General features: G+C 42.0%; 1 protein-coding gene across 3 annotated transcripts in view; it reads right to left on the minus strand.

Moving 5' to 3' along the window:
* Nucleotides 1–25,637, minus strand: part of RUNX2 (RUNX family transcription factor 2) — a 157,599-nt gene that overhangs the window by 61,868 nt on the left and 70,094 nt on the right. For 2 of the 3 annotated variants that reach the window (XM_040058756.2, XM_040058757.2), the window contains one exon: nt 5,248–5,936. The exons of the other annotated variant lie outside the window; for it this stretch is intronic. In XM_040058756.2, the coding sequence (XP_039914690.1) occupies nt 5,458–5,936 (479 nt within the window). In that variant the 3' untranslated portion in view covers nt 5,248–5,457. Of the gene's footprint in view, nt 1–5,247; nt 5,937–25,637 lie in introns of those variants that run through there. 3 annotated transcript variants of the gene reach the window in all.

A 25,637-nucleotide genomic window follows, 5' to 3' on the forward strand; every position in this document is an offset into this window, starting at 1 on the left:
TTAGCACTAGTGCTTGTAGCATGAGTCCCCCACAAAACAATTTCTATAGTAACTACACCACAGAACATTGCTTGGTTTGCTTGGTTCCCTACTCTTGGATCGAGCTTCCCTACAATCAGGACTCAGATTATGAGCTGTATTGAAAGAGCCCTCAAGCTTTAACCACCACACAAGAATAGTGCAGGTCCATGATAAAGCCAACAAGAGCTCCCAAAATCATTATCAGTGACATTTAAACTTCAGAGTGAAAGGTTTCTCTAAACAATCAGACCTCTCTCTCTTTCTCTAAACTCACACCTCTCTGTGCTACTATTTCTCTTTCACAGACTCAAGAAATAGCTAAAAAGGATAAGAACTTCCAATGAAACCAGGCACGAGCTTGCACTCAACTCCTGTCCTCTCTTCCTGCAGACAGCCTTGGGTGAACTTAACCTCACCTTCATTAGCTGCATCTCCTCCTACACCTGACACTAAGCTGGAGGAAAAATAGCCTCCTCCCTCAGTCCCCTCCCAATCCATACATCTTTTGCTGCTTGAAAATTATTCTTGCTTCAGGCCAAGCAAATCACAAGATTATCTGTGACTGCATTCCTCAGGTCTGACCAGGAAGAGGTGGGGATAACTCAACGCCCATCATGGAAAAGCATCACAAATCCAAATCCCTTCCTCCCTGTTTAGAAATCTATCCCAGTTTTCCCTGGGAATGTCCTGGCTAATGCCAGTTGTTCGGTTCCAGAGTAAATGACCTAGCAAGATGAACAAGAGCAGGTTGCACTCCTCTAAGAAACATAACTTTTGATAATTTGCAGGCTCAGGAAAAGAAGCAACATTTGAGGTCAGGTTTAAAAAGTGTCTTTCACCACCCAAGGGCCTGGAAACTTGCTTTTTATATTTAGTTGAAAACTCAGGTGCTGCAGGAATTAATGGGTCAGTCACAGATGGCTTGGTCCCAAGTCCCATGTCCTACCATGTACTTGCTTTACCCTGCCTGGTGCCAAGAAGAGACAAGGAAGAAAAAGAAGTGCAGAAGAACATTAACAAAAAAAAAAAAAAAAAAAGCCATTTTATTGAAAATGAAATTAAAACTTCAAATTAATATTACAATCATGAGAAAATGCCAAACAATTCAATTTACAGTTGCAACATACAATACAAATAGTCCCTTTGAAGTTGAAGTAAACTGATCCACAATCATCGTCTGTGGCATAAAGCAGAGTGTGTTTGTACAATATGTGCATGAAAAGCAAATCTTGGGTGACAGCATTTGAAAAAATAAAAAATTAAAGCTTGTATTTACACAAAATGCTACAAATATTTTGTTCCAGCGGAAATTCAAGATTGGTAAAGCATATTTAACAACAAAAAAATTGGAATGTCACTCATATTACCTAAAGTTACTGTAAAAGTATGGTTTTGGCTGATATACTTAAAAGTACTGCATTTTTTTAAAAAGCAAAGAGTTATCTGTAAACATGGAAGTAAAAAAACATCTAAAAAAAGTTCTCAGAAAATGTTAAACTGAAATGCATTCTATTTAAAACAACAAGAAATTCAGGGGGGCAGAGAATGGGGCTTCTTTGAGCTCATGGATGATCCAGGTTTAATTATTGCTTTTGCTCATGGCTTGCTGCTGCTGCAGCCCAGCACGGGGCTGAGCCTTGCTTTGCTCAGGGTGAAAGTGCAAAATTCTCCCCACTCCAGATGGTACCTGTGGAAACTGGTAAATCTTTGCTCAGGGGACTGCTGGCAACAAAGGTTCAATGCTAAGAAAGATGCAGCAGCTGGGCTTTTAAAGGAAATGATAAACGCCACATGAATGATGCTGTCGGATAAATAATTTGCTTTACTCTTCTGTCCCGACCCACTACACCCAATCTGGTTACCCTTAGAAGAAGGGAGAGGAGGATTTAATCCTCTGGTGAAGGGGACATTGTGCCTATTGTGCTGGATGTCAGTCTTTGGCAGGATAAGAGAGCTGGAAAGGTAAAAAAAGGCAATGTTTTTCTTTAAATCTGTGACCGGTGCCAAAGATTGCCACTGCCCGAAGGGAAGGGCTGTCGTACCTTTTAGAAAACTCTGTTCTGTGATGCCAAGCACTTCACAAAAGCTCAGATAAATTAAAATGATTCACTACATAGCACCGGTTGGGCCTGAAAATCTGATTCAAGAGCATTTCCAAGTAAACTTGAAAGCATTTTCTGAAAGCTCTGATGAGCATCTCTGCTTCAGCCTGTACAACTCCCTTCACGACCAGCCTGATGTACTGGGACAGATTTTCCAAAGGCATCAGGAGCATGGGGATCTACTGAAAGTCAAGGGCCTGGTGCTCCTCTGTCCACAGGTGCTTAGAAAATCCTTTCCTTCCTATCTCAAGCAGGGAGAGCCAGGTCAGGCGAGGGCACGGATCAACTGGATCAGGAACATGTGCCTTGACTGGGCAGAGAAAACGTTTTCAACGTTTGTCCCTAAAGGTCCAGTTGAAAAACCGCGGGGACACAAACAGAGTCCTGTCGGTATTGGGCAAAACAAAAGTCTGGTCTGTGCTGGATTTATCCAGAAACAAAAACCAAGTGCTTGAATTTTACAACAAAGTCATAAGAAAAAAAAGAAAATCTGGGTTGCTGCCTGCAGCCACTCTTAACAACATTTCAACACAAAAGCACCCTAAAAATTACTTAATATGCATACAGTAAACCTTAAAAAGCCCTTCTCAGCAATAACAAATAATGTACAAATATAGTACCTTTTATTAAATAGGAAACAGCTTGCACTGGCAGTACATCTCTTTTTCTCTTGCTTACTAAACAAAAAACAAAACTGAAATGTGTAACCAGACACTGGTTTTTTAAGTGCTGCTGAGACTAACAAACGTTACTTTACAGTCACAAATAAGTGGACAGTGGTATGCTTCAAGCTACCACAAACCAACAATAAATAGAATCAATTACAGCTTCCATCTTTGAAGGAAAACGAAGTATTAGAAGAAAAACAAAGTGTCTTACTTATACTTTAAGCATACTTGGTATACAACCTTTAGAAGGCAAAGACTTTATTAATTTATTATTTTTAAGACCACGTCATCACGCAGGTTGGAAGGATGTATCATGCTAATGGCAGCTCATTTAACAGCTTCGCTGCTAATGAGCAGTGAGGGTGGTGTCTGGCTCTGTGTGGCTGTGCCCAATGTTGATTTACTGCCATACTTTGGAGGTAGCCAAAGATCACCCAAGGAGCAGCTTGGAGGAGGCTGCAGGCAGCGGTGACTGAGGGAACAGAAAGAGAGAGCTTTGGCCAAGCCCACTGGAACGTGCTGAACATCCCACTAAGCCAGGGCTAACACCTGCCTGGGCAGAGCATGGGGAGGATGGCTCAGCTCCCACCACGTCCAGCTGATGCCATGTCACATCCCTGCTTGCCATGGCAGCCCTGGGCGGGGCAAAACTGGGGCCTCTCTGTGGGGTAGTTTGGCCACAGACTGGTTGGGGTTTGGGTGTACCACCTCTGGGAGCCCCCGGGTGGCTTTGCAAGTGAGTTTATGTCTTCTCTGTGGGCAGAGGTGAGTATTGCTGCCCTTGTGCTTGTCCCTCTAACGCAGCAACAGCCAGATCAGCTTCAGAGCCACCACAGCATCCGCAAGGCTCCTGCATTTAATGCTAACGGGTGGTGACTCGCTACCAGGCAATTTCTGTCTCAAGTTTGAAACTTTTAATTCCACCAAGTGGGCTGAAATTGCAAGGGGAGGGGAAAATGTTTCACCATTTCTCCCTTAATCCCATTTCTGAGATATTTAACAATTAATCATTTGCAAAATACGGGCTTTGAAACAGTTTTGATTTTTCTTTGGGAAAAAAAAAAAAAAAACCAAACCAGTTGAAATCCAAATTATGCTGTCAAAATAGAACATTTTAAATATGAATCTTTTCAAATTTTGAACTTCTGAGAAAAAATCCTTGGAGAAAAAGAAATTAGGGGAAGGGTGGAAAATATTTCATCCTTCCTACCATTTTTCCAGTGTCTCCACAACTACTGATTAAAAGGCAAGACTGTGTTGAAGGCAACGAGACAGCTAATAAAAATATTTTAAACACAATATTTCCTTCATAAGTTATATAAAAAGATCCTACATCCAAAATCATTTGATGTGGATGCATTTAGGTTGGGTATGTTATTTTTAAGTCACATTGTAAACTGGTTCACACTGGAACTGTTTTTCAGAGTTGGGTAAAGGTCTGAGGTTTACACTATTGCAGAAATGTAATAAAAAACAAAACAAAACAAAACAAAAAACACTTTTAGAGACCGAAGTCAATATATCATTACATTAAGAAACGTTTAAAGGGTCCAAATGTCATTAAATAATTATAAATATTCTTTTAAACTTAAATGATGATTCATGTTAGCAAACAACCTCAAATTTTACACATTTATAATTTAAAAAAAAATAAAACCCCCCCCATAACCGAACACAAATACTATGTATACCATTTTGGCTCTAATAATATATATTGCCATTCTCATATTTTGCATAAGTAATAACATTTTGTTTTTTTGTTTTTCAAGGTTTTCGTTGTTATTTTTGGTTTTTGGCTAATAGAAGGCAAAACGAACTGATACAAAAGCAAAAAGGAAACCCCGGGGTTGGCTCACCTAACTTGAAAACTCATTCTCTTTAAGTACCCAAAAACAAACCAAAAAAGCAATGAACATAGAATTATTCCAACCATTATCCGCAGCAAGGCTCGGACAGAGTTTTTTGGGGACAGCTGTTTTCATCTGAATGGATCATAGCAAAATGGAAGCAAATTGCTCTTTGCTTTCCTTTTTATGTGCACCAATACAAACCAGGTGAATTGCACTACAGGTGTGGAGAGGGTCCCATAGGTTGTATGATTGCAACTGTATCTGGAGTTCATGGTTAGTTTTGTTTTTTTATTAAAATAAAAGGGAATGCAGCCCTTGCCTTGCATCACCATGTTTCTCCTGATAGCCAGGGAGTCCATTCTCTCCTTGTTGGCAAAATACTCACTAGTTATTACAAAACTCTAGGGGAAAGAAAAAGGAAAAAATTCAAAAAAAAAAAAAAAATTAAAAAAAAAAAAAAGGAGGGGGTGGTTTTTTTTTTTTTTTTTTTTTTTTTTGTGTGTGTGTGTGTAGAAAGTACATTTTACATTTTAAATAGAAAACAAGGTAAAAGGGTTCCAAGGGAAAAAAAACACAAGAAAATATGTGCTTTGATTCACATAATCTGAAACATGGGTTGTGGTATGTTGGTAACTCTTGTGTTATTTATGGCCATTATCATCCCATCTACACAGTTGCACATATTGGTAAAATCTGTTTAAAAAAAAAAAAAAATAAAACAAAACCCAGGCACTTTGTAGTTAGTCGACCGTTTGGTGGTTTGTTTTTTTTTTTTTTTTTTGGCTTGCGGAGGTCGGGCCGGCTATGGAAGAAATCTCAGTACGGCCTCCAAACGGACTCATCCATCCTGCCACTAGAATTCAAGACGGTTGGGGAGCTGCTGTGGCTGCCATCCGCCTCCACCCCGTCACTCTGGGTGGGCAAGTTAGGGTTTAGCAGTGTGCTGCCGTTGGACGTGGTGGTGCACGGTGGGAGCATCCTGGAAGGGGAGCGGTCCCCTCCCGGCACCATGGGGAACTGGTATGATCCTGACGAAGTGCCATAGTAGAGATATGGAGTGCTGCTGGTCTGGAAAGGTCCACTTTGGTTTTGGGAAGAGCCGGGGTAGGGTGGTGGTAGGTAGGTGTGGTAGTGAGTGGTTGCGGACATACCCAGTGACATGCCTGAGGTGACTGGCGGTGTATAGGTAAAGGTGGCTGGATAGTGCATTCGTGGGTTGGAGAAGCGGCTCTCAGTGAGGGATGAAATGCTTGTGAACTGCCTGGGATCTGAAAATGGGCCCAGCTCTGAAGCACCTAAAAAATTATAACAAAAGACGGGGGAAAACAATTCTGTAAATACCATTTTTTGTATCACGTGATGATAGAATTTTATTTTTCTAAGATAACCCACTTCTTTTGGACCCCAAGAGAACAGCAGATCATATCAAGCAACACATTGCAAGGAACAGAGTCATACATCTGTCTTCTAGAAGCGCTGGGCCAAACTCATCCCTGGTCTAACTCCACCGAAGCCAATGGAGGGAGCAGCATTGCCAACCTGAAGTGTTCAAAGGTCAGGAGTCAGGTTGGAGGAAAAAAAAAAAATCTCAAAAGTCAAGAGATTGCAAAAGAGCCAAAAAAAGAAAGGGGGAAAAAATTGTTAAAATCAAGAGATTAAAAAAGAGCCAAAAAAAAAAAAAAAAAGGTGAACTTGGAGTTGATTTGCCTTCTGGTTTCCGAGTTTTGAGGGTTATGTGTCTCTGTTTTCTTGCTCAAGCCTCTTGAGAAAATCAGGTCTGGTTGCACACGAAAGCTGAGATTCCCACCTCAGCACAGGCTGTCAGGAGTTTGGATTTCCAGAAAAGCAGAAATCACTGTGCAACATGTAATAAAGTTACAAGAGCTGGCAACATCAAGTTAACTGCACCACTGATACCATGGGAGTTACACTGGGGGTGACTAGACCCACTTCTTGCCTTAAATCAACTTATTTAGGTGAGAATCTGCACAGATGCTTCCTTCAGCTAAAAAATAGTTTGCTGCATCCAAAGGATGGACAAGGCCATTGAGCTGATAGCAAAGATGCAGATTTTACTTTTCAGAGAAGCTGATGGAAAATTATAAACCCAACACTCTTTTTCCCATTGGAAAAAAAAAAAAAAAAAAAAAAAAAAAAAAGTTTTTGTATGTAGTCTCTGTAGTCTGGTTAAAAAAAAAAAAAAAAAAAAAAGACCACACAGTTTATGACTACTGTGAATGTCTGGATGCTAAAGCTGTGAATTGGAGTCTAACGCAGAACAGGGATGGGTAAACCCATTTTGCCTAATTTCTAATCCCACATCAAACACCCAAAGCTTTGGAGCAGAACTGGAAAGCAAATGTTAGCTTGGTGATGTGCTTAGGAGATTGTGGGATGGACAGGAGCAGAAGACAAAGATGGTGAAAGCTCGTACTGAGAGCCAGAAGGGTGGAAAACAAAGAGGGTGTGGGAAAAGGACAGGGGAAAGAGGGAAAGCCTAATGAAGAAGTACAGAGCAGGAGGAGGTAAATGCAATTGCCAGTATGCAGCACACTTATATTTGTCGAGATGAAAAGAGCAGGGTATAAATAAAGGGGGAAAATGATGAAATCAAATGGACCACCCCTGCACTTCCCAGATGACCTTCCTACAGCTTTACAGCCCTCCAGATCCAAGGGTTCACTCACCTCTCTGTCAGCCTGCTGAACCTGACTTAACTATAAGGAAAAGATGGCATCTTCTAGATGCCAAACTGATGTGCTAAACACTGAAACACTCTGTGTCTCCCCAGTTTAAGATGGAGCAAAGATTTTCCTTGCAGTCAGGCTTCAGATCTGCCCTGCTGACATTGCCGTGTGAAAGAAAAGTCTCTCCAGCCCTTCTGTTCCTGGTCCACTCTCCTGTAAGCAACAGACTCTACAGCCTCAACAGCCTCTGCCACCTTTTGTGGCACATTTGGGATTTAGATCACTATTCTCACCTGTTCTCTCAGCTCAGTGAACCCATGTCTACAATGATATCTAAAAGCAGCAGTGGGGCAAAGCTCAGGCACAGTTTGGGTTCAGGCTGAAGAGCCTGGCCCACATCAAGCCAAGCTTCCAAATCAGCCTGAAACCTGGGGATTATAATCCTCCATCTCTAACAATACTGAGCACAAAGCTTTAAGTGGGCAGTAAAAGCCCATTCTAAACTCTGATGACAATGTGATTACTATTATCTTTATCTGGGACTGAATCAGTGACCTGTGGGTGAATGGGTCTGTCTCCACCATCAACCCCTCCAACCACAGCGCCCTGGAATGTAATATAACTTGTACCTTTACAGCAAACACTCTACTACTTGATGCAACTTCTTTCATTCCCAACTGCAAACAATAGCCAGAGGCAATACCACCCAGATTCAAAGCTGTAATTTTGGAACACTATCCTTTATATTGTGAACAGGTCTGATACGTATCTGGAAATATAAGGTTAGAACATAATTTCCCCAGCTGCTCAAAATACTGAGTTTCAATCTGCTACTGCTTTTTTTTTTTTTTTTTTTAATTTTATTTATTGTTATTGAAACTCTCCCAGCATGAACAGAGTTTCTCTTAGTTTACTCTGATAGAAACTAAACAAGACTTTAACAATCAAAGGTGGAATTAGTGTGAGTCTAAGGGTGTAGAACACTGGCATTTTTGGTTTCTTTGCAACCAATACTTTTTCTTCTTAACACAAAGGTCTCCACACAGTTTTACACAAAGGCAATCTCCTTTTCAGAGCTAGATACAAATATTATCTGCATGGGTGCTGCCAAGAGATTCTGTCTGTCTGGAATGACTGGGAATGAGCACACCACATGTAGGCATTTCAAATGTGGGGCTGCAGACCTCCTTATGTATCCTAGTAAATCCACACTTGTTTGCTTTTACTGTTGCTTGTAAAGCACAATTGTATTTATCCAAAGGCCAAACAACCATAACCCTGTCTTATCTCACTCATGGCTGTGTCTGCAGAGCTCCTGCACACTCACTTCTCCAACTCCCCTTTTGCCCTAGTGCCTTTTTTGTCTCCATAACTCCCTGCACACGGCTGCGATTTGTTCCCATCTCCATTGTATCTCCATTTTGCAAAGATATTTTTAAACATCAGAAAAAGTTCTCCATTCTAAAGTCTCATTTCTAAGGGAAACTTACTAAAAAGTCAGTTCTGAACCTCAGCTTTTTGCCATTCTCACTGCTGTTCAATCTTGTTGATGCATTTTCACGCTCCTCCTTTCTCTGTGTTACCTCCTTATGGTAAGGTTCATTTTGGTTCTAACGTGGAAACCCCAGATGTCTATTCATTTATACATGTTAAACTGTTTGCTGGGCTGGGAAGAGAAATAGTTCTACCTGGTATGGCATCCATCTTTGTATATAATGCATATATGTATATATGTATATCTAGCTGTGCACAAACGGTGATGTGGATCAGCAATACAGTAACATGACAGTGCAAGTATATAATTAATAATATAATAACTATAATATTATAATAATTTATTTATTCCTCTCCCCAGGAGGATTAAAGTTTTACGCTAATTTTTCCTCCGTCAGAGCAAGAAAATAATTTGCATCTGTGAATTCCCACTCTCGTGATAGCTTACACTAAATGGGTGAAGCATAGACCCTCTGCCCTGCATCATGTCCACCATCGCAAAACAACACTTGTATAAAGAGAAGAGACATCGAAGAGCACAGAATGTGATCTTCTCCTATACAGTCTCATCAGCTGACAGGGCCTAACAATAACCAAAAAAAATTAGAAAAAGGCCTATTTTTGAAAAAAAAAAAAACCACAACAAAATACTTTACATCTGAATGAGTCCAGGTTAAGCTGTTTTTAAATTTTCCAGGCTGATTCCTTCCTAAATAGCCTGGCACTCCAGTTTTCTGAGAGCTAAATGTTTAGAACAGAAAAGTGGTCATGTTAATATGCCAATATATATGCTAACATCCCAGATTCAAGAATACTTCTCCAGTGTGTTTCGTATTTAGAATAAGAATAATTAAAATTCCATGTGGTTTCACTTATTTTGATGCAGAAGCCTCATTAAAAACTCTAGACCTGGGCATTTGCCAGCAGCCCACTCAAATTGTTTTTCATTCGTGCTTAAAACCCAATTTTACCTGTTGCAGCTTTGCAGCTCTGCCATTCACAGCTGCATGTTTGCCGAGGTCATTTCTCTTTTGCAGTTTCATCCCACAGATGCCAGCTAGTGCCAATTAATGCTCAGCTCTCAATTAATAAGCTGTGCTTGTGGTTTGCAGAAAATCAGGCAACAAATTTCTGTCAGGTTTACAGCACTTTGGCCAATCGCTCCCAGTTATTAAAGATCATAATGTACTGTGGACAGATTAACTCCTTGTAGGTACAGCCAGCTGACGTCTACTTTAAAGAGTTACAGGATACTTTTTATAACTTAAAATTATTACAGTTTGTTTTGTTATTTATTGCTGTAAGGTCACTAACAAAAAAAAAGTCCCCTTAGCTTATTGCATAAGTTTCATAGCGAAATTTCTAGTCCATCAAGTCAATGCAGAATTTTTCGATGCATGAAACCAGAGTAATGCTGTATTCGCTGAAGAGTCTGTCTCAAGGAAATCCAGCAACATACAGTTAAATTTATTTACCAGTAGCTAAATTATTCCCTTGTGTTTTGGGGAACTTGAAGTTGAAGTTGAAACTAGGTTTTGTGGGGTTTTGTTCAGCAGTTCAATTCAGGCTGAGACATTGTACTAATTGACCTATTAAAAAAGGGTTTTTTTCTTCCCCAACATCTATGCCTCTGAATTATAAGTGCAGCCTGGATTACTTACAGCTGATAATATCGCCTTGGATGAAACACCCCATGCACTCCACATGATGAGACGATTTCAGTCTCTTACAGCTTTGCCAAACTTTAAATGTTCTGGCTGAAATTGTCCATGCTGGGAGTCTGTCTCAGGCTAAATTTTGATTTATGCACTTATTTGTTTTTAAAATTTCAGCTGAAACTCTTCTGCTGGGAAAAATATATTGTTTTACCAATCTTAAACTCCGAGGAGCCTTCCTTTGAAAAGCTGTACCAGTTCCATGCTTTGAAGTAAGGACTTGAACTTTGGAAGAGGAGTGGCCTTTTTGTGAGAGATGTTGCCATGAAAATCCAGCCAAATATGAACAAATCATAAGCACTCTGACTAAAAATGGGCAGAAGAGTCTGTGCCCCTATAAAGACACTTGTCTAGAGACTGGAATGAAATCCAGGAGTCACAAATCCTAGCATTTTTTCTGCAAACATTGATGGAACACAGGGACAGTGCTACCTGTCCCCATGCCAGCCTAATAAAGGATCAGTCCATCGACGACTCCATTCTTTGGGATGGCAGACCCTGAGTGAAAGGAGACCATGTGGGTGTTTGTATAACATTGCAAAATAAAATTTGGGAAGGTGGGGTTATTTGAGGATTGCTTTTTTTTAGAAATCTGAGAAACTATAAACATAACCAGAGGCAAACAAAGGGATATTATTAAGGTTACCATGTGAAGAGTGAGAAACTTTGGAAACACCAGCATTCAAGTTACTTCTCCAAATGCACTATGACAAACATTCAGCTACACAAGACAGTATTCCTTTCTCATTAACCTGCCCAAGCTGGCCACCTCTGGAGATGTATCTGAGTTGAGGAATAGAGAAGACAGTTGTCCATATATTCCCCAGATCCACTGCTCCAAGAAATCAGAAGGGGTGAAGTGAACAAGGCAAGAGAGACCAAATTATTTCCTGAGTTAACTGGATTTTATATATGTTTCTGCCACATGGCTCCTACATGACTCAGTTGAAATGTCTCCAAATCCCATTTTCACTTCCCTCATTTTCTGTGTGCAGCAAAGATGTTGGCTTCTGATTTGCACGTGCGCTAAACATTCCCAGCTGCAGCTGAAGCCAACAGGATCACAGGTCTGAACACAAGGATACAGACAGAACTGAAATTGTGCTGTAGGTGACACACAGAGAGTGCACTGAACGACATGAGACCTTAAGGTCAGTCTCATTTCTCCTAAAGTGGGTTCTTTTTTTCTTGGGAATATTGCACTGCAGTGAACTGTATACAAATGCTATGGCAGAAATATTAGAGCAAAGCCAAGCAATAAATTAAGGACTCCTTCTTCAGAGCAGCACTTAATGCTCTGCAATAAGCAAGGCCTGAGGAAATGCAAAGAACAAGAAGCAAACAAAATATTGAAGAGCTGCTCATTAAGTTAGCACTGTCCATCCTGTGCACTGAATGAGACAGGAATCCCGTGGGAAAAGTACCATGTGATCCCGTAATTAAAATTTGTAATGTAATGCATAAGCAGAATGAGGCTGATTTAAAGTTGCACAAGCAATGTAAGTACTGAGATTTTCTCATTTCTGAGCTCCTGGTTTTGCCAGTCTGAAGGATTCTTTGCAGCGTGTTTTAATGGGAGAGTGATTCTTTTCCATCTGGATGTCTTTGCATTTTCCCCCAACATCCTTCTGTATCAGGGGGACAGTGTTACTTTGCTCTTAATTTTGTTAAATTCTTGTTCCCCGTGTCTGCTAATAAGTGTTTATTGAATCACACACACCATCATCTCTCTGCTTTCTTCCAGGCCAGCCTCTTTCCAAAGTTGCTGTACCACCTTCCCTCTGGATGCCACTGTAGAATGGAGCCTGGGACTGCAATTCCCAGAGATCCCAAAACACCTTCTCCTGTATCTACTCCTTGCTGTAGCTGTTAGGTCCTGATCCCATAATAGTACACTGGTGCTCAGCTTCGTGCTGGAGCTCAGGGACATTCCTCCCACACATCCAGCAGCGAGTGTCTACGTGCTGGGAGGGCGAGCAGCACCACAGAAATAATGCACTGGGCTTCTTTCGGATGAACATGTGTCATCTGGATGTTTGGAACCATTTATCATAGGAAATGATACGTTTTTAAATGCTCTTCTCCCCCTCACTTTAGCTCAGGAGAAACAAAAAGTAAAAAAAGCATTTGACATTATTTTTTTCTCAATTTCTCCCCCCACCCTCAGTCACCCCCAATAGGTCTCCTGGCAAACAATAGCTGCAGAAAAGGTGTGAACTGGGCCCCCCCTCCTCTTTTCCTCACGTCAACAAGGTGTTAACTTCAAGGCCTAGTTGGGACCATTTAAACTGCAACATTATTAATCACAGCAGTCTCACAAAAGTCAGAGAGAGGAAGGAATGCTTTAACCCTTTCAGAGCCCCACACACAGCAGGCAAGACCCTAATTCCAGTGCATCCCTTCTCATAGTCCCTCAGTACCCCAGTTCACACAGTAAACTGCATGCTGGTGCCTCCTGGTATTTAGGTAACAGGTCTTTGGCACCTAAAAACACGGATTAATTTGCAGATAGATGTTTTCACTGAATTTATGGGGCTGCACATAAGCCCTTTGCTGGGAGAAACACCCCATAAATAACATAGTTATTAGTGACCATTAAAGTACCACTCGTGCAAATAAAGGAGAGCATTTCTCAAACAGAGATGTTATATTGCTTAACACCAAAATTGGAGTCTCTGCATTTCTTCAGCCTGGGCTCTGTCATTACATGTCCTGCTCCCTCAATAGCACTTTTCTGCTGGATGAAGCTTTCCTTAAGGCACTGAGGTCTTGCTGGGTGACATTATGCACTGAAACACAGGTGGCTGCTCGTTGCACCCCCAGACACAGCTCATCTAAATTTAGGGAATATCAATAGGCAGAAAAACGTAACAACCAACCCCTCCTAGATGGACTGTCAGGAGCAGAAATGAAGCTGTGGAAGCTTCAGCCATCACCATCTCATTTATAGACGTTGCCTCACTTATACAGGATTTATAAACCTTCCTAATGAGAACCACAGGAAGGGTCACATTACAGAAATAGATCCTGGGTTGGTGGTTATAACCTGCCACCCGTGGATGCCTGTTGACCTGGTCTGATGGGGAGCCTCTGAACTTCTCAGCCTTTGCTCTCTCATCTCAGTGTCTCCAGTCTGGAGCTGTTATGGGTCATTTGGGTGGAAAGGAACTGGCAATGTATCAAAAGCCCCCTGCTTGTTGAAAGTCTCAGGCCATCTACGGGCTACACTGGAACCAAACAGTAAATAAAGTTTCCTGGAAGTAAGTCCAGGAGCTCTGCAACACCGCATGGCACAAACACGCACACGAGAGCCCAGCGCTCTCCGCTCACTTTTCCCCAACTTTTCCTGCCTGAATTTCAGCCGTCACTGCTTTTCACCAGCCAAAAGGCATCAGCAGGAACACTTTGAGGCTTTTCTTGGAGAGCAACCTCAGAGTGTTGTATGCAGCAAGGGGGTGAAACCACAGGGCTACAGAGCAGGCATGGCGATGGAGAGCAGCGGGACAGGAATCCTGAGTAAATCCAGTGAATGGGAAGATAATATACATCATGGCTCACAGGCTACTTTGTTCCTTTTTTTTTTTTTTTTTTTCCCTCCTTTTCAGAAAAATGTGCCTTAACTGTCCAGTATAAATATTTGTTTCCAATGTTGTCATGAATTGTACTTTTCCACTGCATGCTACTAACTCAGAAATACCATCTGATCCTCAAGCAGACACAAAGGAACTATGTTTTGCAGGGACAGGGAAGGGGGGGAAGCCCTTGGCATTTCTCTGTTATTTCACCCTTTAAACCCCTCCTTTTCCCACCCCATCCAAATTTTCCTTTTGGATCTCATTCAATTAGTGGACAACTCTCCTGAGGACAGAGGATTCCTTGCTGGTTCTTGATTAAGAGTTTTTAAGAAGCCGTGAAGGAAGATATTCTTTGAAACTGGATCTACTGTAGGATGGGAGCCAGCACACAGGACACCGTGTCTTTCAGAGAGGGCCACACACAGTGCCACTCCAGTCATATGACTTCTCTGTCACATCCTGAAGCCATTTCCAGCTCGTGTGTGAGTTTGTACTCCCATTTAGAAAAGGATGGGATATATTGGGAACACACATATGGAAACACTTTCAGGGAATCAGTTTCCATGAAATCCATAATAAGCCAAGTGGCTTCAGATGTGGCAGTGTGCCTCAGATTAGACAGAAAAAAAAAAAAAGGAAAAAAAAAAAAAAAAGAAAAAAAAAAAAAGGGGAAAAAAAAAAAAAAAGAAAATTCTTCCTTTTCAGTCCTTATTTCAGTTTCAAGGGAGGGGAAAAAAAAAGAAAATTAAAACCAACTAATGACTTATGGCTACCAAAACAGGGAGTCACAAAATAATACAACTAACATGAGCACTCCTCCTCCCCTTATTTGGGACACTGCTATCAGCATTCATGCAGCTCCCAGAAAGCTCTCCTGGCATCTGCCAAGCTCACTTGGGGTCGTCAGGGCTGTGGCCGTGCCTGTGCCAGCCTGCATGGGTGGGCAGGTGCCCACTCTCTGGTAACTTGTGTGAGCAATTTTTTCCTTCCCTTACAAATTTTCCTTCCTTTCTTTTACTTCCTGCCCTTCCAAAAGCTGCAACTCAGTGATAAACTGTCCATTAAGTTAATCTCCTGGAAAATGCTGGATTCAGGAGGTGATATGCCCTGGATGGGCTTGGCTGTACCCAAGCCATACTAAAAGTAGGGTTTATTGTGGGATGGTGTATTTGGTTTGCCAGGCAAGGGATGGATATCACCTGACTGCTGTGTTTGGAGCCAAAACTCCAGAGCAACTGCCAGGTGCCCACATTGGTGGGTACCAGAGCTGAAACAATCCCAAACAGCAGAGAAAAGGGCTTGAGGCCACATCAGTGCCAGGCAGGAGGGAAGCACCCAGCTCATCTGAGCTACTGTGGTGCTGGAATAATCTTTGTAAGGCTGAGGAAGTGGGAAGAAACACAGATCAAGTGGCAGGAGTTCAAATGGGAACTGGAGAGATGCTACGTGCATCTCTGCGACAGATACCCGCCTTTTTATCACGAGAAAAAACCCAGGAATTTGGCTTCTAATTGGGGCCGTATCCTACAAACCCTACTTTTCCTGACAAACAAATGACTCCACAAATAGTCCCTCTGTTTCCAATAGGGTTATTTGCGGTAGGAGGGACCACCCAACACGAGAGGATCAGGCCCTCTACTCCCTTGCTCTGCCGCTTGCTTCAAACATGTACAGCCAAATGTGAATACAAAAAAAATACCCACAAACTGCAAAGGCTTTTCCTCACTGCTGCTGGAAAAGCCCTGGACTAGAACGGCTGTGGAAAGGTCTCGTGTGCTATTAATATGATGCTCTTCCTGGCTTCTGCCAGTGAAATGGGGATTTGCCATTTGTTTCTCAGGCTGGTTCTTTCCACTCAAGCCCCAGCACAGTAACTAACTGAAAACTTCTGCATCAAGGAGAAGGTCTCTTTTAAAAAGTTTGGCTTGGCTTTGCTTTCAAAGACTTGTCTGTATATTTTAGAATATGTAGAACTTGCCTTTGATTTAAACCTCGCTCTTAACAATAGACAAGAGACGATTTCTCTACTGAGCAATTTAAACAAAAACAAACATATTTTGGTTACTCGGCCTTGTTCTCAAAATGCTGTTTTCTTTTTTTCCCAGAGAAAAATCAAACCCTACAAATCGTTACACTTCTGGCCAAAAAAACTTAAATTCACAAACGTAGATAATCCATTTCTTTTTGCCCCAAACAATATCATACACAGAGAAAGAAGAGCACCTCCCCAGCCCCCAGACATCCATAAAACACGAAACCCCCTCATCTAAACAATTAAAACCATATATCTCCCCTTCAAAATAACTTCACTCTTCAAAGGCTTCGGTCCTTGTCCCCAAGCAGGGCCGTGATGTTGATTTCTAATCCTCCCTGGCACGAAGTCCTGTGTCCCCGGAGGGTGAACAGCCGCACCTCGTCCCGCGGAGGTGGTGGGAGGCGGCTGCTTATGTTCGGAGCCAGGGCTGCACAGGAGCAGCTGCTCCAAGGGGATGAGGGCACTTAACCCATGGCACTTCTGACTACTGGAGAAAGAAGAGGGGGGATACCAGGGAGGCATTTCCATCTTAGGTTAAGGATTTTAGCAGCAGGCACAATAATGCTGTTGGAGTGAAAACAGTGGAAAATAACTCACGCAGTGACAGCCAGAGTTTTTTCCCTTATAGTGAGAATGCATTTCTCCCAAATAACACAAACAGTAGTAACATTGGGCCCTGTGATAAAATGGTCAAACACGTCAGCGTGACTCAAGACTCACCAGCCAAGGAAATTTCAGGAGACTCAGGGGTGAGAGGGAGCCTTGTGGGGAGAGCCATGGGTGAGCACTGAGCTGAATCCTGCTCCCACGCCATGGGGCAGAATGAGAACAGCTTTGGGATATCACAACCCTTGGCATAGCAGGACTGAAGCTGTGGCTCTCCAGCCACAAAGCAGGACTTGTCACCATCACCATGAGCATCAGGAAGATGGAGGAAAACCTTGCATACAACTGCTGGGCTGTTTTCACTGGAGCTGCTGCTCTCATAGCTGAGTCAAAAATACTGAGCTGTGTGAAGCTCTACAGAGGTTTCACCCCATGGATTTAGGTGCCCAGTGTCTGTGCAGATACCAAGCTGCCACAAAATTCAGCAGAACGCATCTAAACATAGCTGTAAAGCAGGGCTAGCAGCACTGTATCCCTGCTTATATTCACTTTAACAACAAACAATTTTCAATCTCATTTAATAAAAGCTCTGTAAATCCCTCCGTATATTTTTTCCTTCCTTTCAGACCTAACCTGAGCTTCCTACTAAATTAAGGCGAACTACTGTAAGCAAAGTTTCAATCCATTATAACATGGTCGACACAGCATCCCCATTCATCAGCTGAGCTGACGTTTAACCAGCCCAACTCTGACCACCTCTAAATGAATGTTTCTTCTCCATAGTGTAAAGTCTGAATATGGGTTTTATTCTCCCAGGAAGGTGGTGATGAGAAAAAGAAACAGACTTGAGTCTGTAACAGCTCAGATCATAAACATGCTCAAGGCTGCTTGATGTACAGCCCCTTAGGCTATACCACTAGCAGCTCTTTAGACCATCAGTAGAGATTTATCTTAGATATGGTATCTTGGATTTTAAGTTCAGATCATCAAGAGTGATTAGGAATAGAAATAGAAAGCCCACTTAACCATTAAAGCTGTTACAAGGCAAACTGTAATACAATGCTTTCTGGCTTTGGCTATTGGTTTATTTTGTGATTTTGGGCAAATAATTTGATTTTTCCTGTGTAAATTTTGCTCACTATACAATGTATATTTCAAAATGTCATATTAGCCAAGTGACAAAAGTTAGTAGCACAGTTCAGAAAATACTATGAAACCCTTTGCTGGAAAATGTTGTAAAGTTACCAAGATTAAAGGTAAAATCCAACAGACATTTTTATAAGCTTTTCAATGGGTGAAGACACAGAAAAAAAATGGAAGTCAGACAGAGCAAAGAGAACTTGATTTGAAATAAACTTTCATATGCAATCCCGATTTCTGAGATAAAAAAGATGCATACAAAGTCAGCCTGAATTAGCACCTTCAGTTGCCTTCATCTGCTTGAGAAAGAAGCAGCAGAACTGCTTTAAACCAAACCTCCAGCGCATCTGCAGCACAGGCCAGTGAGAGCAGGAGCTGGCCCGGCTGAGCACCAGGCGCCGGCTCCAGCCCCACTGCGGCTGGAATGGCTTCCTCCATGGGCAAACAGCCTGTCCAAAAACCAGCTCCAAACCAGTCTGGCCCACCTACATGGGCCAGGCCAAACGAGGAACTGGTTGGGTTTGGACTACCCTTAAACCCAGCTTCCTATCTAATTTTGGGATCTAATACAGCGGCTCCCAATTCGGCTCCGGTGCTGCTTAGATCCTTCCTGCGCTCCTCTTCACCCATAAAAAAGAAAACAACATGGGTTGGCTTTTAGCAGGAATCAAAATGAAAACAAAAACAAACGAAAAATCCCTTTGGAGGGAGATATTTGAGAGAGGAAGAGGGAAGAAAGGGGAAAGAGAGGTGCCTTTTTCCCATTGCCAGGATTCCTCTGTGGCTCCTCCGGCCATGCCAGCATCCACATCACAGTTCCCGGGGACTTCCTCTGAGCAGCTCCTGTGAGATGCCTCTTCCAATGAGCCATTTCATCTTGGTCTTATGTTGCGGAGATTTCAGGTCAGCAGCCCTCCTGGTGTTTTTGAGGCACTTGCTTCCCTTCCTATTTGGCCAGCCAGTTACCTTTGCAGAAGTCTATTTTTCAGTGGTCAGTCCCTAGACCGGATCCCAGGCCTTGCAATTTGCACCCTTGAGAATATCCAAATGTTTATGATCTTTTTACAGAGGTCTCTATACTTTCAAGGTTGACAAACCCTATGCAGCTCTAGTCTTTTAACTGCACTCAAATTAGCCATTTCAACTGTAATTAATTTTTTTGGCTGGGATTCCTTCTTTGGGACATAGTTTTATTTTTGTTTTCAGTGGCAGCAACACACATAACTGGTTGGCTCCACTCAACAGGAATTATCTGCAGATGTTTGATCTATTTCTCCACAGAGGAGTACAGATCGCATGATCTTACAAGGTCTCTGTTAGTCCTATAAGACTGTGACACTATACACCCATAGGAAATATAATTGATCCAGCAGCTCCTCTGGGGTAATTTGCACCTACCTATGGTTACCCTTACCTAAGGGTAAGCAGATCCACAGAGCTGTGTCAACAGCTATTAAATACAGTGATTCAGATAGAAAACTTCAGCTTTATATCTATCTATATATAAATAGATATATAGATATATAGGTATATAGATATTGATATTCTGATTTTGAACTCCAGGGTAACTGAGTGACCACTTTTGGCCAAGCTGAGAAGGTGATGGGTTATGGATGGCCCCTTGGCCTAACCTGACTGACAATATTTGCTTCTTATTATAAGCTGTGACAAGCATCTTTGTCCTTTCTTTCCTACTTGTTTTGAAGCCTGGAAGGAGGTGAAGAGCCACAGAGCTACCTCAGTACTCTCCTTACAATTTCATTTTTCCACTCCCTTCTGACCCACACTCGCTACTACCTGCATCTAGTAAGGCTGCAGGCACTGCCACCACCTCGCTGGTTCCCTTCATGTTACAATTCCCTCTTGTACTCTATTGCACACCTTGTAACCAGCTGTACTGTACCTAAGAGTGCAAATTCATAGGAGACAGGCTGATTTCCCTTTTTTCCTCCTCCTCTTTCACTGTACAGTCCTTAGCACAAGGAGGATGAGACCTCCACACACCATCACAAATCACAATACAAACACTCTCAGCAGGCAGCGGTGATTCCAGCAGAGGTTCATTAGCAATTCCCAAATACAACTATTACTTTGATCACTGAACTGCACTGCTTGCAGAAGCCAAACTTGGATGCTCCAGCCAAAGCCAAAACCTCAACTGATGCCTTGACAAGGAGACTGATCTCCAGTTTGGGGAAATTTTTCAATCCCATGTTCATCTTTCAACACAACACAAAACATCATTACAGGGCAAAATTAAATATGGCAAACTGTGTTTTCACAGACATCTATCCAATAAAAATTATGTGCTTCATAGATTTGGTCCTGTACCTGTGCTTCAAACTGGTTTTCCAAGCAAGCCCATTGTGCAGCCTAATTAATAAACTTAACCAAGATGGACCATACATTTAGCTGCTGACTTTACAATATTCTGCCAATTCTAAACAGTACCTGTTTAAGAGGAAGGGGCATTAAAAAGCAGAGTTGCCTATGGATCAGACAGTGATAGCCCAGTTAGACACTAAAAATAACGAGTGAAAACCACACATGTGGCATCACTAGAACTTGTATAGTGCCTTTCATCTCAGCTAAATGAAAGAGGCTTTGTGGGTATCGTTCCTAACCCAAGCATACCACCTTTCACTGCTCACTGCCAGAGATTTGTGATCTTAAAAGAGGGAAAGATTGCCATAAGATGCCCTACCTCTCCATTTTGCTTTCAGAACTGATCCTTGGTTTAAATCCTTCAAGCTGTTTTCTCTACTGGTGCTCCCCTTTCTCAGCATGGCTGCTCCTCTTTCTCACACAAGCCCAAGGAGGATTCTTCCAGCTGCCTATCCCAGCACTCCCAAATTACAAAATAACATATACAGCTAACACTCATGGCTAGCACAGGATAAAAGATCAAATGGATGATAAGAGAGAGACCTTTGGGAATAACGACTGGGAAGTTTGGAGATGACACGGCCCAGACTGGGCTGAGCACACAGAACACTGACTCCTCTCCTCCTCCAAATGCACCTTTAAACCACCGCAAAATCCCTGCATTAAGTGTATGATACCTCTTCTGACAGAACTAAACTTCACACAATGAGAATATTGCCTGGTCCAACTAATCCCGAGACATTAACACAGTTTCAATTGTCTATTTGCAAATTTGCCTGTGGAATAATTAGGATTGTGGAGAGCAAAGCGGCTGCTCTGGCTGGGTGTCTGCTCCCCAAGGGGGCCACAGCCTTGGCTCTGAGCTTTTCTTTTGACAATGGAAATGCAAAATAAACCTGGCAGGAAAAGCCCCTGTGACTATAGATGTGTTTCTTAAAATGGAAGACTAAACAGCGCAGGAAAACTAAGGGAGAACATGCATCCCACTGTTTTATTCCTTTATCTCCATCTAGGGTAGTGTGTGAGAAATTAAATTCATTTTGTTAGGACTTTGCAATTGGGCAAATACAAAGGCAGAAAAATTCCTAAAGGAATTGCAGAAGCCCACAAGTGAGTAAAAAATGCTTTCCTAGTGCATTTTTTCAGGTGGGTTGGAAAAGTAGAGTGCCACTAGTAATTCAACCAGAAATAACACCTAATCAGTGGATATGGTAGGAGTTTTGCTGATTAGGAAAGGCAACTTCCACGATTTGATAGATTGCAGTGAACCCACAGCAAACTGAATTGACCAAAATATTTGGTCAATTTGGTCAGTGTCCCTTCAGAATCCTTGCAAGTCAAACCAGTTCTGTCCCACACCAGCCAGTTCCTTGTGGCTTCTGCCACCCCCCTGAGACCCACCACAGCCACCTCCTGTCCTACCCACCTCTCTGTACCTGTCACCAACACAGGAACCCACAAGAACCTCAGAAATCAAAATCAGTGCTCCGTTCCGGCAGATAAAATTATAGCAAAGTTATACCAAATTCAAATGAGTGGAAACTAAAGTTAGACAAATTCAGACTGGTAATAAGAACCAAATTTCAAAGCAAGGTTAATTAGCATCTGTAACCAAAAGTTGTGGTGGGTTTTCCTTCCCTGGAAATTCTTAAATGAAGATCAACTGAGTGTTTGGGCTTGCTTTTTTTTCCCAAAAGTTGCCTTCAAGTTCAAATGAGAGCTAATTCAGGGAAATCTTACACCTAGGTTCAAAGCAGATGTTCACATGGGCTTCACTGTACAACAATCAATGAATTTATACATTATATATCCAGAGATTTGCTTATGTCAAATTATTCTTCCCTCAGTCTCATAGGTGAAGCTTCACCATTGCTAAAAATCTTCACACTCCACAAAAACTCCTTGGACACAGCAGCACCATCAAGAACCACGTGGGTACGGGGTTGGGCTCTCCCTGAGGGGCCGCTCCACCACCCGCACACTGCTCCTGCAGACACGGGAAAACTGTCCTGAGCTCAGGAAGGCTTGCCCTGCTATTGCTCTGTTCCCTCGCTCTCTTTTGAGTCAGTCTGAAAGCAAATATTAAGAGATTTCCAGATTAGTGTCCCCAAATACACTCCCTTTACGCATATGAAATAGTTCCTTCTCCCATAATAACATCCTTCGTGAGCCACGTGAAGGTGTGCTCCCTCATTTTATCTCATCCATCTTCCTCTCCTTCACTGCCTACATTGTTTGCTTTTGTACAGCCACAGAAAACCTGACCCACTTGCATGGCTCTTGCCTTCCATTTTGGTCACCAGTATCAGCCCAGTATCACCAGTATCAAAGCTCTTTGAAATCTGACAGCCAAGCTGGCAGGACACCAGGTTCTTTTCTACTAAAACATCCATCAAGAGGGGAGGAGATTTGGTCATGTGTAAGTAAGATGGGGCCAACAACCATTATTAAACCACTTCAAAAAGGTGTTTTTGAAGCTCTGCTGGGATCTAACACTCCCTTGCTGACCAAAGTCAGTGTGGTCAAATTCTGCATGGCCAGAAAGGAGAGGAAATTCCACTGAAAACCAAGGCAGCACCAGCTATTTCTACCAGCAACAGTTTTTACCTCTTGAATTGTAATTTTAGGGTAAAATTTGCAGAATTTAAACCATTCAGCTCCTGAAGAACATATGATGCTCCTTTATCTTACCTTCTACCAAACACAGTCACAGTCTGAGAAGGACCAAATTCTCCTGCATTTTATGGAACCATATAACAAATTCGTATTGGCCAATTAGTCAAACTCAATTCAATGGAACAAAGACACAAGGCCACAAAGACTTAAGGGCAACATCATAGAATTACAGAATGGTTTGGATTGGAAAAGGTCTTTTAAAGGTCATCTAGACCAACCCTCCTGCCATGGGCAGTGTCATCTTCAACTAGATCTTGTTGCTCAGAGTTCCTTTCAACCCAGCCTTGAATGTTTCCAGAGATGGGTCATCCTCCACCTCTCTGGGCAGACTGTGCCAGTATTTTGCCATCCTCATAGTGATGATTTCTTCATATCTGATCTAAAGCCATTCCCCCCTTGCACTCTCACTCCATGCCCTTGTCAGAAGTCTCTCTCCAGCTTCCTTGTGGGCCCGTGAGAGGAGGAGGTAAATAAATGGACCTGACCACCCGGTATGTACCAGAGAGCTTTGCATACAAAGTTCCATTTCCTCTCCACATCAGCACACGTGATCCTGCCTCAGCTGCCATCACTGGCTCCATCCTAGGTAGAAAATTAACAGCAATTCCACAAAGGGAAGGGAGAAATCATCAAACGCCTTTGCAGAAGGATGAAACAAAGAGCTCTATCCCACAGCCTTCCTGTTAGAGGCTTATTGACTTTTATTGGGAACACACATCTAGGTAGTGGCTCAGGATCTGTCCCTTTGGAAGTCTGGAATTGAGGACCTGGTTGCCCCACTAACAATTAGCATTCTGTTTACAAAACCCAGCAGAGTCAGTAAGAATAATCATCACAAAACATGCTCAGACTGTGATTCCGGTTTAAGTTAATACAATTTTAATGAGTTCTTCAGAAAAAGCCTGGCACTTATGGAAAATTTCCTTAATTAATATCAGACCCTAAATTAGTAATAAAAAAAAGCCCTGAATATCATTTGGTCTCAAGCTGGAACTAAAGTATGTTTTGGCATCATTACTAACTGTTAGCAGCAAGTTCTGGAAACAGATGCAAATCTTGATATGTGTCTTAAATATAAAACACATTGCAAAAAAAGCTCAGATAAAAATATATCTATACATCCACATATATTTGAGTGTGCTATTTCCTGCCTGTATCAGCAACAAATTTATTCCATTTCAAAACATTCCACTTGTTTCTTTTCAGTACTTTCTAAAATCCCTTATTTCAGGAATAAACCTCCTTCTCTCTGCCTTCATTTTTCCTGTTTATTTCCTCTCCCAACAGCCATTTTAAGTAAATGAAAAGGGCTTAAAGACATGCATTGTAACATTCAAGCATCTAAAAATCAGCCTGCTTGTTTTACCACCTAAATATGGGCATAGGTGCCTAATTTGAGGCCACCCACGCTAGAAAAATTTGAGGTAGGGATCATGCAACGCATCTTCTGGACAATTACTCCAATGAGAGATTCAGCCCAGTGGAGAGGCTGCTACTGAAAGCCCACAGATGAGTGCCAAGGTGCTGAGATTCCCAGGTGGCACCAAGTGGGCAGGAGACTAAAAATGGAAAGCCTGTGGTAAACAAAATAAATAGAACCACTGAAAAATAATGAAATGGGAAAAAAAAAAAAAAAAAAAAAAAAGGAAGGCGAGTTAGAAGTTTAGGGAAAACAGCAAAATGGGCAGGTTGTTTCTGAAGACCTGAGCTCCCCCAAGCTCTTTACTTTGCCTTGACTCAGTTTCACCTTGCAGGGAAAGCATTGAACATTAGCAAAGAGAAACCGAGACAGAGACAACCTTGAGTCTTCTGGCTTCCATTTAATTAAAAAAAAAAAAAAAAAAAAAAAAGGAGAAGGAGAAGAAGAAGAAGAAGAAGACAGAGTGAAAATTGTTACAGTCACCAAGAAAAACATCCCAGCCTAGTGAGCGCACCAGAAACCAAGCTGGCTTCTTGGGTTTGCCAAGAGCCTGAGACAATATTGCTGAAGCGTGAACTGCCCATTCATTGCAGGGGCTGCTCACACCGGGGCCATGCTGGCAATAGCCACAGCATTAACTCTTTCTCTGCTTCTCACAGCACATAAAGAAGACAAGAATTGTGTTTTAGAGACAGCACTAATGTCTTCCCTTATGAAAAGTCCCATCCTGAAATATGCTTATTGCCCACATTTAATCAAGTTAGCAGGAATTAAGGGATGAAAGCAGAGCTACTTCCATGGCCACAGTTTCTACTTAGTTGCTGTAAAGTTTTCTGAGCTCCTTAGGAGAAAGCAAACAACCTTTATTTCTAAAAGTTTCAAAGACTAAAGTCCCCCCCAAAAGAAAAATCCTAGTTACAAAAATCACGTGAGTACATGACACTAGCAAAATCCAAGGTAATTCACACACAGGGTGAGACACCCAAGATGACAACAAGTACAGGACCCCAAGAAAAAAGCCCATCACAGTCAGCCTCTTTCTCATTGACATACAAATACTAAACCCAGAGGTTCAGCCGGAGCTGCTTCCATTCCATGTGCTTTTTTATTGTACGATTTTTAGACTAACAAGACTGAAAATTAATTGTGTAAAAAACAAGTATTGTCCCTGATTACGGCACGACTGGCATTGCATTTATACTTGCCAGCCATCAGTAAGCTGGAAGAACAGGAAGGTTTCTTAAATTTCAATTTGAGAGGAGC

The sequence above is a fragment of the Hirundo rustica genome, chromosome 3 (assembly GCF_015227805.2).
Source record: "Hirundo rustica isolate bHirRus1 chromosome 3, bHirRus1.pri.v3, whole genome shotgun sequence".
NCBI classification, from domain to species: Eukaryota; Metazoa; Chordata; class Aves; order Passeriformes; family Hirundinidae; genus Hirundo; species Hirundo rustica.